This window comes from Monodon monoceros, unplaced genomic scaffold (genome assembly GCF_005190385.1).
Source record: "Monodon monoceros isolate NGI ecotype Baffin Bay Population unplaced genomic scaffold, NGI_Narwhal_1 Super_Scaffold_11, whole genome shotgun sequence".
NCBI classification, from domain to species: Eukaryota; Metazoa; Chordata; class Mammalia; order Artiodactyla; family Monodontidae; genus Monodon; species Monodon monoceros.
This window is the reverse complement of record NW_021703767.1, coordinates 99972331-99991936: the sequence shown is the minus strand read 5'-3', so window position 1 is coordinate 99991936 and position 19606 is coordinate 99972331. Positions and strand designations below refer to the sequence as shown.

At 32.9% G+C, this 19606-nt stretch overlaps 1 protein-coding gene across 1 annotated transcript in view; it reads right to left on the bottom strand.

The window, feature by feature from the left end:
- The window catches only part of SI (sucrase-isomaltase), a 98719-nt gene extending 80489 nt beyond the window's left edge, over nucleotides 1-18230 (bottom strand). The window contains exons 1-10 of the mRNA XM_029215489.1: nucleotides 18113-18230; nucleotides 17123-17259; nucleotides 15426-15543; nucleotides 15023-15132; nucleotides 8130-8281; nucleotides 6766-6937; nucleotides 5239-5338; nucleotides 4184-4296; nucleotides 1063-1188; nucleotides 61-192 (exon numbers count right to left, since the gene is read on the bottom strand). Coding sequence (XP_029071322.1) covers nucleotides 61-192; nucleotides 1063-1188; nucleotides 4184-4296; nucleotides 5239-5338; nucleotides 6766-6937; nucleotides 8130-8281; nucleotides 15023-15132; nucleotides 15426-15543; nucleotides 17123-17259; nucleotides 18113-18230 — 1278 coding nt within the window. The remainder of the gene's footprint in view (nucleotides 1-60; nucleotides 193-1062; nucleotides 1189-4183; nucleotides 4297-5238; nucleotides 5339-6765; nucleotides 6938-8129; nucleotides 8282-15022; nucleotides 15133-15425; nucleotides 15544-17122; nucleotides 17260-18112) is intronic.
- Between the last annotated feature and the right edge of the window lie 1376 nt (nucleotides 18231-19606).

Sequence of the window (19606 nt, the reverse complement as noted above, 5' to 3'; positions counted from 1 at the left end):
AAATCAATTAATTTACAAATGTGTAAATAGTAAAAATTAATATATATAATCAGTTATTACCAAGATGATGACATATTTCTGCCCATGGTCATGCAAATCTTGAACAAATTCAGGGAGGCCATTAAATGCAACTTGATCATAAGTAAAGTCTTTCTTGTCTTCCATATAGTCAATATCAGTGACCTGTGTATCCTGAAAATTAGCAGAGTATATTTCAATAAACAGTACTGAAAGAAGCCTCTAATCACCTCAACCTTTAAGTCCAAAGAATTTATATTATAAATATAATGATTAAAAAGTAAATGAACTTAGGGCTTCCCTGGTGGAGCAGTGGTTGAGAGTCCGCCTGCCGATGCAGGGGACACGAGTTCATGCCCCGGTCTGGGAAGACCCCACATGCCGTGGAGCGGCTAGGCCCGTGAGCCATGGCCACTGAGCCTGCACATCCGGAGTCTGTGCTCCACAATGGGAGAGGCCACAACAGTGAGAGGCCCGCGTACCGCAAAAAAAAAAAAAAAAAAGTAAATGAACTTAGATCTCTTTTATTTCACTAAAGACACAATGATATTGCTTATAAATCTAGTTTTTCTAATTCTAAAGTACAAAAGCATTAAATGATTATTCACATTTGTTTCAGTTATGATCACTGGGTATGTATTAGGTCAATATATATACATATATATATGTATATGTACATATATGGGTTCTTTGTATAAAAAACAAAACTGCACATTACATAAAATACATTAAAATTTTATTACATTAAAAAGTATATAAGCTCTAAAAATAAAGTATATTTAAAAAACTGACTATAATTTTGTGCACACTTCAACATGTGTTCTAGTGTAGTATAACTCATAATCAGTTCTCAAAATTCAGGTAGGCCTATACATTGCATATGGACATAATGTGTACTTTATCATTAAAAAAGCAGCTTAATAATTTATATTTATATCTATATCTATATGGTATATATGATAATCCTGACAATTTCCTACACTTATTATTATATGACAACATTTAACTTGAAATATATTCCCACAAACCCTTCATCCTACTTACAAATGGTATGCCAGCTTCCCGATTTCTTCGTACCACTTCTTTCACTACATCAAGTGACTTATAATTCCAGCGACTAAGTTGGAATCCAAGACTCCAATATGCTGGCATTGTTGGTCGTCCAATGAGCTTGAAGTAAATGGATATTTAATTAGTCTCAATAATGAATACTAGAAACAAATATTAATATGCTTCTTATTGTTACATCTCTAACACTGATTTGAGTTTAACTATATATTTTAAACAAAGATTTTGTGTCTGCATTCTAAATGTGTCCTGGATATTCTCTTAGAATTTTGTTATGAAACACTTAGCAAGTTTATGTTCTGTCACTCATCTTTTGTTAATTTTGTGTTAAAAAATCAGAAAGGTAGCACTTAAAAAAGTAGCATCTACAAAAGTATATTTTGCCCTGCATGGAAAGTTAAAAAAGAGAATAAAATAATAGCATTAAAGAGATTTGAGAAAAAGAAAATTGTCCCACCACACTCCCACTTCTTGTAGCAACAAAATGAATGAATGAATGAATGATCATCACATAAGAAAAAAATGATGTTTAAAAGTATACAATTTCTATTCCCTTGCATTTTGGCACTTATTTCTCTCTGAGTTTGCAAAAATATTAATAAAATATATTTCTACAAGAATCCCAGGCAGTTATTTCATAAGGTACTTATATTCCCATGTAGGACATTGGTTTCTTCCCTCCACCAAGGACCAAATGGGCCCTTCTCCTCCCACTCTCTGGTGGCCCAAGCAGGCTCACTGCAAACTCACAACAGAGCACCAGTGTCTCATCACAACAGAGCACAGGATTTTGCACATGGAAAGATGAGTGCAACTGATATTAAGTTTTTTCACCAAAAACTAAGTATTAGGTTACATTAAGACAAATATCTTATTTGGCATGATGGGTTTTCTTTGGTTTAGGTATTTATATATATATGTTTATATATATGTATCTTTATGTAATATACATTTTTTTGGATCCATGATTTCTTCATCATATATGTCTAAAAAGTGCTATGGACAAGACGGGAATAAAGACGCAGACCTACTAGGGAATGAACTTGAGGATATGGGGAGGGGGAAGGGTAAGCTGGGACAAAGTGAGAGAGTGGCATGGACATGTATACACTATCAAATGTAAAATAGATAGCTAGGGGGAAGCAACCGCATAGCACAGGGAGATCAGCTTGGTGCTTTGTGACCACCTAGAGAGGTGGGATAGTGAGGGTGGGAGGGAGGGAGACGCAAGAGGGAAGAGATATGGGGATATATGTGTATGTATAACTGATTCACTTTGTTATAAAGCAGAAACTAACACACTATTGTAAAACAATTATATTCCAATAAAGATGTTAAAAAATAGTGCTATGTAAAAATAAAATACTCAGGTTATTGTATTCTATTCAATTTAAGCATTAAATTAATTTTTAAAAACTTGGTATCAAATAAAAATCCCCCAAAACTCAGTATGTTTAAACTCTATTCATAAACACCTTATGTTCCATTGAACTTCTTTAAAGATTTGGACATGTGATTGAAATTTCTGTGTGTGTGTATGTATTATATGTATCACATAATTTATTTTCATAGAAGTGTATAAAACATACTTTATTACATATTATATTAATTTATGTACTATTCATCTTATACCTTATATGTATATATTATCTTTAAACCTTATGAAACGATCTAGTCATTCAAATGCATTATGTTTTAAATTTTGACATACTGGGGCCACTAATGTATTAATTTATACAGAGAGGATAATTTGTTTTCCTTCAAACAAGAAGTAGTTTCTTTTGTCTCTCTCTACATAATTTGAGCCCCATTGAAATGCAGCAGTGATTAATAGTGCTATATTCTATACAAGTCATTTATCTTATTCTTTAAATTCAAGCTTCTACAAGTCTGCCCATAAAATGATGTATGCTAGTGGACTGCTATATCACATGAATGCTGCATTCTCATGTCAAACATGACTCAAACTCAACTACTGCTGACCACAGACTTTACCCAGCATGTAATAGACAACTATCCCAACTAATACTTCACAAATAAAATATCAAATTCTTACAAAAATGTGCTGTCCCCTCTTTTGATGGTGTGATAACTGTATATAATAACCATGATTTCATATTATAGAGACTGTAAATCTTGTTGCCTTTCTGAAATTCACATTTATGAACAGCAATTTGGGAATTGCTAGACATTGTAAATTATTCAATTGTGTAAAACCCTACCTACACTTATTTCAGGTTTTTAGATCCTAACTAAAGTTTTTGATAGTAATTGCTTCTCTTTTGGGATCATTTTGAAAATGGGACTTATATGTCAAGAGATTTATCAATAAAATAAGATGTTATAAAAAGACTATTCTTAAATCTTGTATCTATAAAAATGATTTTTCATAATAATACCAGAAATTATATACACTAACAGTCACAGGAGAACAATTTACATGGGAGAAATGTCTAGAATTAGGCTCAAAATAAGCCTTGGATGCCTCAACTTTCTAAGGTCCATCTTGGGCTTAGGTACACTAAGATGCTATTTAATAGGTAAATGAGAGTTGTTTAGACATAACCTCAAGAAGTTAAGACTTCAGACTATGTTTCAATATCTGTCCTTCTAAGTCTGAGTGCCAGAGCCAATTTTCCTGGAATTTACCTATGGTACATTAACAGCAAGTTTCACTAGCCTTCCTCATAACTCACTTGCCTCTAAGATTCTTATCAAAGGGATGTATGACCTATATGGCCATTACGTATCCTCAGACTTGAAGATAAGATACTTCCTTTTGTTTTATCCCACCAAAGAAGGTCATGAATAAGTAAAGATTTAATATGCAACATCTCAAAGGAATCCAACTACTGAACTCACCTACCTAGAAGCAAGAAACAACTTGATATCTGAAATGTAGACATCTAAATATACCTAGGTGTCACTGTATAACAAAAACAAAAATAAAAACCACTTTCTCATATCTGAAAAATGGTACGGTTTAAAAATATATTTAGCTAAGAGGCCTCAAATATCTTAGCTAAAATCATTTTAATATGTAGACATGTTTGAAAGTATGGTAGAAAAAAATTTATAAAATAAACCTGAAACACACCTCTTGATACTGTTGAACTACTTGTTCTGGAGTATCTCCTAGAAAAATGTAAAAGTCCAGAATGCCACCTGTAACTCTGTAAGTTACTATTGGAGTAGGCTGGATGAAAATCTCTACAAAACAAAAATTGGAGAAGCATATGTAAATAGTAAACATGTACATGTGATAAAATAATTGCAATGTCTATTTAAAGTACTTTGTATTAATCACATAGTTTTACAGTTTTTTTAAATGATTAAGATAAGGTATTGAAGATAAGAATATAGGAGAAAAGTGGAATGCCACCATACATGAGGTTTAAGATAGGATATTCCAGAGCTGCCTTTTACAGATGTTGGCAAAAGCTCCTCTAGAAACTGCTTAGCAGGGGATAGAGGATACATCTTTTTACAACAAAAAGATTTCTTTTCAAAATTGCATTTCAATTAGTTATTTTAATTGAAGATTCTGTGAAAGATCATATTATCACATGTTGATTTCTAAGAAAAAAACTACATAGGTTTTTAATTTGTCTATATGCAAGACATAGTAATTGTCTGTATAACCATATGGTATACAGCTCTTGCTTGAATTTTTGTAGTTTTTACTATCACTGATTCACCTATCCAATTGAGGTATTGCATTATTCACAACATTAAAAAACAAAAGGTTCTACACTACCTGAATTATGATAAACTTAAAAAAAAATCATTCTTCCTTCTTTTTATCCCCATATAGACCTTTCTCTTTTTTATCTGGAGTGACATATTAACTTATCTTAACAAATAAGGCTATGTGAATGGGAATATTCATTTGCATGGATGTGTTCAGTGTTCCTCTGCAGGGAAAATGAAGTGCCCGAATATCACAATACAGCATACTTTCCCCCAGACAGAAGCACAGATATGCAAAAATCCATGTCTCACTAACTACAAAACATGCTTATAATAATTTCACCTTCTAAATCAGTAACAACAAAGTTTACTCTGGTATACAATACCTATGATTGGAATAAAGAAAGCAGTTAAAACATTTCAAGTCTCATTTAAATGTATTATCAGATAAATTACTCTTACCCATTGCATTGCTGTTCATTAAGAAAACACCAAATGACTTTCCAGAAGTATCTTCAATGCACATGAAGAATGTTTGATGGCCATATAAATTATTATTATTCTATAAGGCATAAATTTATTTAAAATAAAAAGATTATACACTGAAAATGGACTTTATGGATTCCAATTTATTCTTGTAATTTACTCTTCATATTTAACTTGCTTCCATACTCCTATAACAATTTTCTCTATATAAGTACCATATGAAATATTGTAGCACAAAAAACATTGAACCTATTTTAATTATTAATACATTAAGATATAAATATATAACTATATATTATACTATTAATAGTTTACTTTCCTTTATGTTTTATTATGATTAAATGAGTTTTTATAAGATATTAATCAACTATACTTCAATTTTAAAAAAAAGCTGTCTGTGATAGGGTAATAGCATGCTTATCCATTATGTCTCATGTATGCCCAAGGTATCGCAGGGAATTCCAAAATGATGTCCACCCTCATAGAACTTTTGCAGTACAGTGGTTGAGAGCTGATGAGTAGATGAAGTGGTGGAGGAAAATTGGAAATGAACTAAAAAAGTGAAAGAAGAAAGGCTTCTTGACTGATTGGGTATGGAAGTTCAAAGGAAAGATGTATGAAAATAGCTATGAGGTATTTATTAGCCCGGTGTTTATTATAGACAGTGATGCTGTAAACAAAGATTGGCAAAATTTATTAATATTTTTGTATGAAATGAGGGTCTTTAAAACAATAACTCACATTCATTTTGAGGAATGAAAGAGCATCAGCATTTAAAAAATCATTAACATTTGACTCAAAGCAATCATGAATGAATAAAAAAAGAGTTTTTTTAATGGTATGGTCTTTGTCCCGAAGAGTCACATATTCTAGAAGTACAGACAAATGTATATACAAATAATACACTGTGATGGTTATCATATTAAAATATGAATAAAGGGTTAGAAAGTAAAGATTAATTCTGCATGGAGGAGTTTGGGAGAAGTTATTATGAGGTGAAACCAACCGAACTATCAATGACTTGTATAAATGATAAAGAACTTCAAGGTTTAGCACGTACAAAGAGAACCAAGCTCTTGTGAAAATATGTGAACTTAAGATGATCATATGTTATGGTAAAGGAAAAAGTGGGTATAGATGCAGGACATGATGTTCAATAGATAGGCAGACACCATATCATACGAAGCCATGTAGAACAAGGTGTTTGGAATTATTCTTGTGCAATAACTAACCCTTGATATGTTTAAGTACAAGAGTGGAATGATAAAATATAAAAGTGAAAATCAAAAGAAAACATTCATAAATTGAAAATATCTTTTTAAATATTCATAAAATCAGTTGGTCACTTAATTGTTTTAGGACTTTGATATCAATCCTCACCCCTAAAGTAAACAAGCTTCTGGAATGTGTATCACTGACATCAAATAAACGATGGTTTCAAATAGGCTAAAATTATCCTCAAATATACCTATTTTATCTATAACAAGAAAGAGAGTGGCTTACATCACCAGGAAGTTGATCCCGAGTAAAAATTGGCCATGTTTTCCAATATAAATCATGACGAAATCTCTTATGAATATGTTCCCCAATACCATAAATATATTCACTGGAAAGTCTGGCTGAGATCTGTAAATACTGGTCAGAGTATACCAGTGGACCAATGCTGGTGTCAAACCTGTAGTATGAAATAAATAAATAAATGAGCTAGAAACATATAAAATGTTCTACTAAATACAGGTCTATATTATCATCCAGAATATTTCATTTTAAATATGTCAGTCTTTAGCTGTGATCAATTCTTAGTAACACATGAATTTTATACCATAACCAGAACTTGTTAATTCCATCAACACAATTTGTTTCATCATCATCAATATGATTCTTCACATGCATTCTCTCCTTTTATCTTCACCAAAATCCTAAAGCATAACTACCATTAAAAATTTCATTTCACAAATGACACAAATTGGACAGATTTATTCATGTTTTCAAGGTTAGGCAGCAGAGCCAAATTTCAGACATAGTTCTGCTTTGCTACAGAGACAGAGTTTTAAAATACAGTACTATACTGGTTTCTGCACCTCTAATATACATATTAAAATTAAGTTCAAAATTATTTTTCCAAAAACAGAAAGGTTATATGTTTTATGCATATCAAATATATACTATGAGAAATGTTAAACAGCATTTCTTTTGTGATTTAACATAAACTCAATAACAAGTTATTAAAATATATTTACAGAAAATAATTGCTGAGATTCAGTCTTAACAATTATTTAATTAACCTTTCTTGGAGATTCAAGGGTTATAATCTTGAAAATTATTAAATTCTTTGCAACAAGTATCCCTCAAAATACATTTATAATGAAGGCATTCAGGTAATATTTAAATTAATATATGTATAGTAATTTAAATTTATTATATGTTAATATATACTCAATTTAATTTCATACATATATATGAAAAATCCTCTAACTGTACTATGGAAATTCATCACTCTCTGCTTAGTAACTATTTGATGCTACAAATTGACAACAGAATATGATAAATAATGGGGAAAAGACACAACAGGAGTTTTAATTATGCAAAAATATAAACAAGGCTTAGATTGTATCAGTGATGCTCTTCACCTTCAACTTTGGTTGGCCCCATTTCTATACTTTCATTCATGTTCTTGGTCCTTTCTTCCATGAGAAATTAAAATCCCTTTAACATTATAATCTTTAAAACATGTACACCCATCCTCTTTTGGAAGGAAATTTAATCTTTCTGAAAATGCCCCAAAATTAAGACTTTCATAATTCTATGATGATATAATAAAAGTGACCAATTATTTAATCTTTTATTAATATAAAATAATTACTTACAAAAGTCTATCATTGCTTTTTCTATAAACTTTAATGCTAAATGGATTGTCTATAACCTTCACATCATACAATGTATCAGAAGCTGCAGTTCCACTAAATTCTTTTACAAATTGATGAGGAACTTCATATCTTCTATTATTTGGATCAGTAATCTGCAAAGATTTTGAAAAATTAGCATTATTTGATTCAAAACTGTTATTTAATTTTTCAATTCTGAACTAAGTATTAAATGCGAGTTCTAAACATGAAATAATAAACTTAATAATTTTATAGATGAGCTATTAATCTAGTCATAAACTTAACTTTAATATTGCTGAATGGATATGTACAGAATAAACTGTAAAAGAATTAATAGAATTAGTTGGTCATAATGGTACTAAATCAAATAAAAATTTTTATTGACCAATATAAAAAAATAATGATAGTATTACTACATATTGATTCTTGAATACTGGGATTTTGTAATTTAATTATCCTTGTTACATTTCAGTGATCACCTGCTTAAAACTCCTGCAAGAATTTTGAATTTTGTTTAAAATAAAATCTTAATTTTTGTGAAATTGTGGCTAAAAGGTAATGTACAAAGGATATAGTGTTTTCACTGCCAAATCCAAAAGACGATACTAGTAAACTACTTGGTAAAATAATAGCAGAAATTAATTTCTTTACAATCATGACTACAGCACTCCCTCTTGTGAGAACACTGGAATCACAACTAATTAATGAACAGTCATCAGCAGGAAGACATTGGAACTCACCAAAAATATACCCGACACCCAAAGACAAAGGAGAAGCCTCAGTGAGATGGAAGGAGGGGTACAATCACAATAAAAATCATATCCCATAAGCACTGGGTGGGTGACTCACAAACTGGAGAACAATTATACCACAGAAGTCTACCCACTACAGTGAAGGTTCTGAGCCCCGCAGCAGGCTCCTGAGCCTAGGGGTCTGGCAATGTGATGAGGAATTCCCAGAGAATCAGGCTTTGAAGGCTAGTGGGATTTGATTGCAGAACTTCAACAGGACTGAGGGAAACAGAGACTCTACTCTTGGAGGGCACAAACAAAGTAGTGTGCACATAAGGACCCAGGAGAAAGGAGCAGTGACCCCATAGGAGACTGAACCAGACCTACCTGCTGGTTTGGAGGGTCTCCTGCAGAGGCGGGGGGTAGCTGTAGCTCACCATGGGGACAAGGACACTGGCAGCAGAAGTTCTGGGAAGTACTCCTTGGCATGAGCCCTCCCAGAGTCTGCCATTAGCCCCACCAAAGAGCCTGTAGCCTCCAGTGCTCAGTCACCTCAGGCCAAACAACCAACAGGGAGGGAACTCAGCCCCACCTACCAGCAGACAAGTGGATTAAAGTTTTACTGAACTCTGCTGACCAGAGTAAAACCTAGCTCTACCCACCACCAGTCCCTCCCATCAGGAAGCTTGCACAAGCCTCTTAGATGACCTCATCCACCAGAAGGCAGACAGAAGAAACAAAAAGAACTACAATCCTGCCACCTGTGGAAGGAAAACCACATTCACAGAAAGAGAAACAAAATGAAAAGGCAGAGGACTATGTACCAGATGAAGGAACAAGATAAAAACCAGAAAAACGCTAAATAAAGTGGAGATAAGCAACCTTCCAGAAAAAGTATTCAGAATAGTGATAGGGAAGATGATCCAGGACCTTGGAAAAAGAATGGAGGCAAAGGTTGAGAAGGTGCAAGAAATGTTTAACAAAGACCTAGAGGAATTAAAGAACAAACAGACATAGATGAACAATACAATAACTGAAATGAAAAATACACTAGAAGGAATCAATAGCAGAATAACTGAGGCAGAAGAACGGATAAGTTACCTGGAAGGCAAAATGGTAGGCTTCACTGCCATGGAACAGAATAGAGATAAAAGAATGAAAAGAAATGAAGAGAGCCTAAGAGACATCTGGGACAATATAAAATGCACCAACACTTGCAATATAGGGGTCCCAGAAGGAGAAGAGAGAAAGGACCTGAGAAAATATTTGAAGAGATTATTGTCAAAAACTTCCCTAACGTGGGAAAGGAAATGGCCACCCAAGTCCAGGAAGTGCAGAGAGTCCCAGGCAGGATAAACCCAAGGAGAAACGAGCCGAGACACATGGTAATCAAATTGACAAAAATTAAAGGAAAAGAAAAACTATTAAAAGCAACAAGGGAAAAATGACAAGATACAAGGGAAATCCCATAAGGTTAACAGCTAATTTCTTAGCAGAAACTCTACAAGCCAGAAGGGAGTGGCATGATATATTTTAATGATGAAAGGAAAGAAAAACTATTTTCTTTCTAAAGGAAAGAACCTGCAACCAAGATTACTCTACCCGGCAAGGATCTCATTCAGATTCGATGGAGATATCAAAGCTTTACAGACAAGCAAAAGCTAAGAGAATTCAGCACCACCAAACCAGCTCTACAACAAATGTTAAAGGAACTTTTCTAACTGGGAAACACAAGAGAAGAAAAGGACCTACAAAACAAACCCAAAACAATTAAGAAAATGGTAACAGGAACATACATATTGATAATTACCTTAAAAGATATGGATTAAATGCTCTAACCAAAAGACACAGATTCACTGAAAGGGTACAAAAAGAAGACAAATATATATGCTGTCTACAAGAGACCCACCTCAGACCTAGGGACACATACAGACTGAAAGTGAGGGGTTGGAAAAATATTCCATGCAAACGGAAATCAAAAGGAGTAGAAATACTTCTATCAGATAAAATAGACTTTAAAATAGAGAATGTTAGAAGAGACAAGGAAGGACACTACATAATGATCAAGGGATCAATCCAAGAAGAAGACGTAACAATTATAAATACATATGCACCCAACATAGCAGCACCTCAATAAATAACAGCTATAAAAGAGGGAATTGGCAGTAACACAACAATAGTGGGGGACTTTAACACCTCACTTACACCAATGGACAGATCATCCAGACAGAAAATTAATAAGGAAACAGAAGCTTTAAGTGACACAATAGACCAGATAGATTTAATTGATATTTACAGGACATTCCATCCAAAATCAGCAGATTACACTTTCTTCTCAAGTGCACATGGAACATTCTCCAGGATAGATCACATCTTGGGTCACAAATCAAGCCTCAGTAAATTTTAAAAAATTGAAATTATATCAAGCATGTTTTCTGACAACAACGCTATGGCATTAGAAATCAATTACAGGGACTGAAACGTAAAAAACACAAACATATGGAGGCTAAACATTATGTGGATAAATAACCAAGGGATCACAGGAGAAACCAAAGAGGAAATCAAAATATATCTAGAGACAAATGACAATGAAAACACGATGATCCAAAACCCATGGGATGCAGCAAAAGCAGTTCTAAGAGGGAAGTATATAGCAATACAATCCTACCTCAGAAAACAAGAAAAACCTCAAACAGTCTAACCTAAACCTAACGGGACTAGAGAAGGAAGACCAAACAATACCCAAAGTTAGTAGAAGGAAAGAAATCATAAATATCAGAGCAGAAATAAATGAAATAGAAACAAAGAAAACAATAGCAAAAATCAATACAACTAAAAGCTGGTTCTTTGAGATGATAAACAAAATTGATAAACCTTTAGCCAGACTCATCAAGAAAAAGAGGGAGAGGACCCAAATCAATAAAATTAGAAATGAAAAGGAAAAGTTACAATGGACACCGTAGAAATACAAACATCATAAGAGACGACTACAAGCAAATTTATGCCAATAAAATGGACAACCTGGAAGAAAAGGACAAATTCTTATACAGGTATAAGCTTCCAAGACTGAACCAGGAAGAAATAGAAAATACGAGCAGACCAATCACAAGCACTGAAATTTGAACTGTGATTAAAATCTTCCAACAAACAAAAGTCCAGGACCAGATGGTTAAAGTGAATTCTATCAAACATTTAGAGAAGAGCTAACACCCATCTTTCTCAAGCTCTTCCAAAATATTGCAGAGGAAGGAACACTCCCAAACTCATTCTACGGGGCCAACATCACCCTGATACCAAAACCAGAAGAAAGAAAATGACACGCCAACATCACTGATGAATATAAGTGCAAAAATACTCAGCAAAATACTAGCAAACAGAATACAACAACTCCTTAAAAGTGTCATGCACCACATCAAGTGGGATTTTTCCCAAGGATGAAAGGATTCTTCAATATACACAAATCAATCAATGTGATACACCATATTAACAAACTGAAGAATAAAAAACATATGATCATCTCAGTAGATGCAGAGAAAGCTTTTGACAAAATTTAACACCGATTTATGACAAAAACCCTCCAGAAAGTGGGCATAGAGGGAATCTAACTCAACATAATAAAGGCCATATACGACAAACCCACAGCAAACATCATTCTCAATGGTGAAAAACTGAAAGCATTTCCCCTGAGATCAGGAACAAGACAAGGATGTCCACTTTCACCACTATTATTCAACATAGTTTTGGAAGTCCTAGCCATGGCAATCAGAGAAGACAAAGAAACAAAAGGAATAAAAATTGGAAAAGAAGTAAAACTGTCACTGTTTGCAGATGACATGATACTATACATAGATAATCCTAAAGATGCCACCAGAAAACTGCTAGAGCTAATCAATGAATTTTATAAAGTTGCAGGATACAAAATTAATTCACAGAAATCTCTTGCATTCCTCTACACTAATGATGCAAAATCTGAAAGAGAAATTAAGGAAACACTTCCATTTATCATTGCAACAAAATGAGTAAAATACCGAGGAATAAACCTACCTAAGGAAGTAAAAGACCTGAACTCAGAAAACTATTAGACACTGATGAAAGAAATCAAAGATGACACAAACAGATGGAGAGATATACCATGTTCTTGGATAGGAAGAATCAATATTGTGAAAATGACTGTTCTACCTAAAGCAATCTACAGATTCAGTGCAATCCCTATCAAATTACCAAAAGCATTTTTTACAGATCTAGAAAAAGAAAATTTTAAAATTTGTATGGACACAAAAGACCCTGAATAGCCAAAGCAATCTTGAGGGGAAAAACAGACCTAGAGGAATCAGACTCGCTGACTTCAGACTATACCACAAATCTATGGTAATCAAGACAATATGGTACTGGCACAAAAACAGATCAATGGAAAAGGATAGAAAGGCCAGAGATAAACCCACGCACCTATTGTCAACTAATCTATGACAACGGAGGCAAGGATATACAATGGCAAAAAGACAGTCTCTTCAATAAGTGGTGCTGAGAAGACTGGACAGTTACATGTAAAATAATGAAATTAGAACACTCCCTAACACCATACACAAAAATAAACTCCTAATGGATTAGAGACCTAAATGTAACACAGGACACTATAAAACTCTTAGAGGAAAACATAGGAAGAACACTCTTTGACATAAATCACAGCAAGATCCTTTTCGACCCACCTCCTAGAGTAGTGGAAATAAAAACAAAAATAAACAAATGGGACCTCATGAAACTTAAAAGCTTTTGCACAGCAAAGGAAACTATAAACAAAATATAATGACAACCCTCAGAATGGGAGATAACTTTTGCAAACGAATTAACAAAAAAAGGATTAATCTCCAAAATATATAGACAGCTCATTCAGCTCAATAAAAATAAAAAACAATCTAATCAAAAAATGGGCAGAAGATCTAAACAGACATTTCTCCAAAGAAGACATACAGACGGCCAAGAGGCACATGAAAAGCTGCTCAACATCACCAATTATTAGAGAAATGCAAATCAAAACTACAATGAGGTATCACCTCACACCGCTTAGAATGGGCATCATCAGAAAATCTATAAACAACAAATGCTGGAGAGGGTGTGGAGAAAAGGGAACCCTCTTGCACTCTTGGTGGGAATGTAAATTGATACAGCCACTATGGAGAACAGTATGGAGGTTCCTTAAAAACCTAAAAATAGAACTACCATATGACCCAGCAATCCCACTACTGGGCATATACCCAGAGAAAACCATAATTCAAAAAGACACATGCACCCCAATGTTCATTGCAGCACTATTTACAATAGCCAGGTCATGGAAGTAACCTAAATGCCCATCGACAGACAAATGGATAAAGAAGATGTGGTACATATATACAATGGAATATTACTCTCATAAAAAGGAATGAAATTGGGTCATTTGTAGAGATGTGGATGGACCTAGAGACTGTCATACAGAGTAAAATAAGTCAGAAAGAGAAAAAGAAATACTGTATATGAACGCATATATGTGTAATCTAGCAAAACGGTACAGATGAACCGGTGTGCAAGTCAGAAATAGAGACACAGATGTAGAGAACAAATGTATGGACACCAAGGGGGGAAAGTGAGGGTGGAGGGTTGTTGTGGTGGGATGAATTGGGAGATTTGGATTGACATATATGCCCTAATATGTATAAAATAGATAACTAATAAGAACCTGATGTATAAAAAAATAAAATTCAAAAAGAAATCATGACTAGAAGTGATATCAGTAAAAAGAACTAGAGAGTGTGTCACATTGATATAGAACAATTAACATCTTTCTCAAATTAAATTTTAAACTAATGTTTTATCACAGTCTTTAGTTGAATAACAAAAATTACTAAAGTTTTTTGAGTGTTTATTCTCAGGACACTGTACCAAATATTTTACATTGACTATATTATTAAATTCTCCAAAAACTACTGCCAGAGAAAATTTTCTTATGTTATATTTGAGTAGACAGTCTCAGAAAAGTGGAGTAAAGAGTCTAAACTAGTTTTTTGCTTTGGAATAAATATTTATTAAGAGGGAAATGTCTTGTTGGGGTGAAAAGTCTATTCATAATGTGTTTTATTAATAACTTTTCTTTAGAAATCTCAAAGACCAAACCTTGAACCGGAAACGCTTGGGTGTCTGACTTTGAGTTGTGAGGAGAACAGTGTTAATGTCATTTCCAAATAGTGTTGGTGAAGGTATCCTGTTTAATTTGGCTTCAAGTCCTTAAAGAAAGAAAAAATGTTTGCATGAATTATGACTTTATTTACAAAGATTAATAAGTATTAAATATTTTCACATTTTCTAATTTTCTTTCTTGTCACATATAATGACTTTGTTTTTTCATTTGGAAGATACAATCATGCAAAAAATGTCCTTAATATACCAAATTGAACATTTTTGTGTACATATTTCCCATTTGATTTTATTTAAGATATCTTTCCAAAGAAAATTTTTAAATGTACTTTTTTCATTCAATGTAAAATATGTTGGATCATCATGATAGAACACTTCTCACCAGTATTTGTTGATGTTGTTCCCTCAGCATTATAGCCATGGTTATCTACGAAGAAGCACCAAGGAATAACAGAATTATTCCATGGCCTCCAGCAGCAACCTCGAGCTGCACAAAGTGTCTGATAAAACATTTATTAAAGGAATCATGGGGTTAGTATTGTTATCATATGGGTCAATCTCTACTTTTTAAACATACACTCATTCCAATAAATGTCGGAGCGAATGTTTAAAAAAAAATCTTATTTCTTCAAATATATAATGTGCTAAAATATCATTTATCCTTTTGTTCCTTTCACTTGGAAGAAATATAAATATTTGATGAATTGAATTAATTATACCCTATCAGAGACTGATGTTCTGAGTTGTGATTTATCAGATTTACATATCAATACATATTGTAAGCTCATGTTATTTTAAAGGTTCCTGCCCTCTGGATAATTACAGTCTATTCTGTTGTCATGTAGTCAATGCAGAAGAACTAAAATATTTATTGTGTACCAATTATGTATCAAGTTGCAAGTGAGGCTATAAAGATGAAGATATGGCCCTAAACTTAAGTCTACATAAAATGTTTAAGGTAGTTATTTCCAGAAAATTAGTAGTTCAATATGATTTAAACTAGTTTGTGCCAGTTGTTGCAACATCCAGTGAATAAAGTAAAATACTAAATTCTCAGTAATTTTATGATCTATATGGAAAGTTTATATGAAGTGGAAGAAAAATTATATATGTTTACAGTAAAAGTTGAGTCACATGGTGCTGCTGTGTGTTAACATTGGTATAATCAAAAATCTATTTAATATTTAAATTTATTAATGTGACATGTTTTCATAATTTGAATGCTTGTGAGCTTTTTCTTCTTGGCTATTTGTCTTGAAAAAAATGTTAAAAGCCTCCACTTTCACCAGCTGTTAACTTCTCTCCTATTTTTAACATCAAATTAAAATGGCATCAGGTACACATACACACAGGCGTGCACCCATACACATGCAAATATGTATATTGCAAATGAGAGCAAATAGGAGCTGAGCATTTTGGAGGGTCATTACCTAACAGAATCTAAAGTATGTGTGACTTTTGATATAGACATTGCAAAATGGGAATACACACACACACACACACACACACACACACAAATTCACTCATTGACATTTTAATCTCATGCAAGTTATGAAGACCAAGGGAGAGTCAAGGTTATGTGAATCCATTCAGTTACACTTACTTTTCTCCATTTGAGCCCCTTCTCCCCAATTACCAAATAATAAAAAAATAATTTTTAAAAATTAGAAGAATCAGTTACTTTGTTTTCCACAGACTATTCTTAATGTTATCATCAAAAATACTTTAATAGAATGTAGATATCTTTCTCAAATGTTCTATATTGTCAAAGGTTATACATTTTTTTTAAGAAGTAGATTGGAGAGGATAGAATTTCATGAAGATTTATATTTTAACAATAGCTTGTTAAGCATGGGAAAATATTAACTTGTTAATTTGAATTGAAAGGAAGTACAGAAAAGCAAGCTCAGTAATTTCCATTATCTCTCATCTGTTCATACATAAATACAATAAAAAGAAATGCAGCCTAATTAATGGCTAGAGTTTTAAAAATATGGAATTGATCCAATAGTAAATAATTAATATAATTATCATACTATGTATCTATTCATAAAAATATTAAAGACTTTTGTTGCAGACCTGTGTTGGAAATTGTTCTGGAATGCAGTTTATTCTCTCATTGATAAGATCATTTAGCACACTTGGACATTTTCCTGAACCAGGATACACAGTGGTTGTGTGAATGGTAGCAGGGCTTGAGGTAGAACCACTGACTTCTGGGAAAGAAAAAGGTCAATAAAAGAAAACATCGTTTTAAATTAATTTTTCAAGTAACAAATACATTGAAAGTATTCATAAATGTATATATAATGAAAATTAACATAAACTTTGCATTTAAATAAACCCCACAAATTCAAGTCCTAGTCACCAAAAGGGAAAGATCCAAATGATATTTAAAACTGTCAAAACCCTGTTGACTGTTCCTTCAGAGAATCAAAATACATTCACAGGAGGTCCTGAGGTAGATTCAAAAGGAAACAAAATGTATATTCCCACTGTGCTTAAAAATTGTGTTTTAGAGATGAAGAAAGAAGGTGGAGAAACATGGGTAGAAATATTCAGAAAAAAAAAGATAAACGTTTCAAGCCTGTTTCATTCCTGCTACCTGTTTTTCTCATACAACATCTCTCTTCTTAATAAAAAATTAAGCCTATGACAAAGAGATTATCCCCCTAAATTTCCCCCCTGCCTCCCTGCAGGTGTCTGAAACCCAGAGCAAAACCCCACTAATGAGATTTCCTACTAGTTAGAAGAACCTCACTGGTAACTATAGATGATTATTCCACTGTTCATTAACATCCTGATCCTTTTGCCTCTTTGCTATTTCTTAAGGAACACAATATGGGGAAGGCCATTAATATCAAAGCACATAGATTCCTTAATTACAATGATGCTTCATTGAGAAACCTGCAATATAATGGATAGAAAAAGTTGGAGTAATTGTGTAACGTACCTGAGACCTTTCTTCATGCATTTCATCTCATATAGGTTACTTTTCAAAATCCATAATTATTATGTAGTAAACTTTATCTCAACCTCACTATAATAAGTATTTTCAATATTATTTACCTTCAACAGCAGGTGTCTTAGTTGCTAAAACAGCAATTAGGGCAATAGCTATTATTGTAACTATAGCAAAGAGGACAATCAGAGAGATTTCTAATCCAGTAAATTTCTTCCTTGCCATCTAAAGAAAGAAAAGGAATATATGTTTGAAATGTAGAGTATACAACTACAATAAGTGACCATAATTAATATAAAATTATACACATTTGGTTTTTTTGTCTACTAAGCATAACACAAGTGGAGCTACAGACAGCTCTATCAGTTTATAATCTAAAATAATACACATTGGCAAAAGTGTAAACAACACATGCAGTTTTAAGTAAAAAGAATGAATTAGTGATGCACATTATAGTAGTACACTAAAATGAAAATACAAAAGGAAAAAGATCTCCAAGTAGGTGCATCTTGCTCTCTCATTTTAGAACATTTTTTCAAGTCAAAGAAAGCTTATGCTTGCATTATGTTCCTTAATTCCATAACATTTGTATGAAGGAGATGCTGTTATTCACATTTTACTCATTAGGAACTTCAGGCTTAGAGAAAATGTTATTTTTTTCAAAGTCAAAAACTCCAGTTCTTCGTACTATAACTATTGCGCTCCAATTCCAACAGTGGTTTCTTATAAGGATACTGTGGAAAAGAATATAAATGTAAATATGTGGTAAAGAAAATAAATATAATTATATAAAAGAATACAATACAAAATGTTGTAAAATATATATACACCACACACACACAGATATATATATATACACACATACATATGGTATATATTTAGGAGTTGTTTCTTAAAAAAAAAAAAATTAAACTACATGCTCTCCAAGTTCCACCCTTAAATAGCAAATAAAATATACCAAACTCTCACATCAAAAATATATATTCATTTCAGATAACATTATGCATCTGAGTTAGCATCCAGAGGTGCCTAAATGTAGGTAGGGAAGAGCTCTTCTCTAGTAATTATCTTAAAACTTATTTGTTTAACTTAGTTTTGACCATACATCTCTTATCTCTCCTAGTCTTTAAGTTTCCATGGCTTTTCTGTATTTTATGTTTTTATATGTTTTAATTCAATGGCATATACCTAGACAGAAATTCAGAATTTTCACAGTAATTGCTCTTATAGATTGGATTGCTGGTTTTAAAATAAAATTTTTTGCCCTCTCATACCAGTCCCTCCTCCTGTAGCTATCTATGTCAGCTCACATACTCAGTTGTTCCAACCTAAAAACTTCTTTTCCCTCCTTCATATCTTTCTACCACATTAAATCATTCAACAAGTCCTGTTGATTCTACCTCCAGAATATTTTCAGAATTATACCCTTATCTTTTTTTTTTTTTTTTTAAACACCTTTATTGGGGTATAATTGCTTTACAATGGTGTGTTAGTTTCTGCTTTATAACAAAGTGAATCAGTTATACATATACATATGTTCCCATATGTCTTCCCTCTTGCGTCTCCCTCCCTCCCACTCTCCCTATCCCACCCCTCCAGGC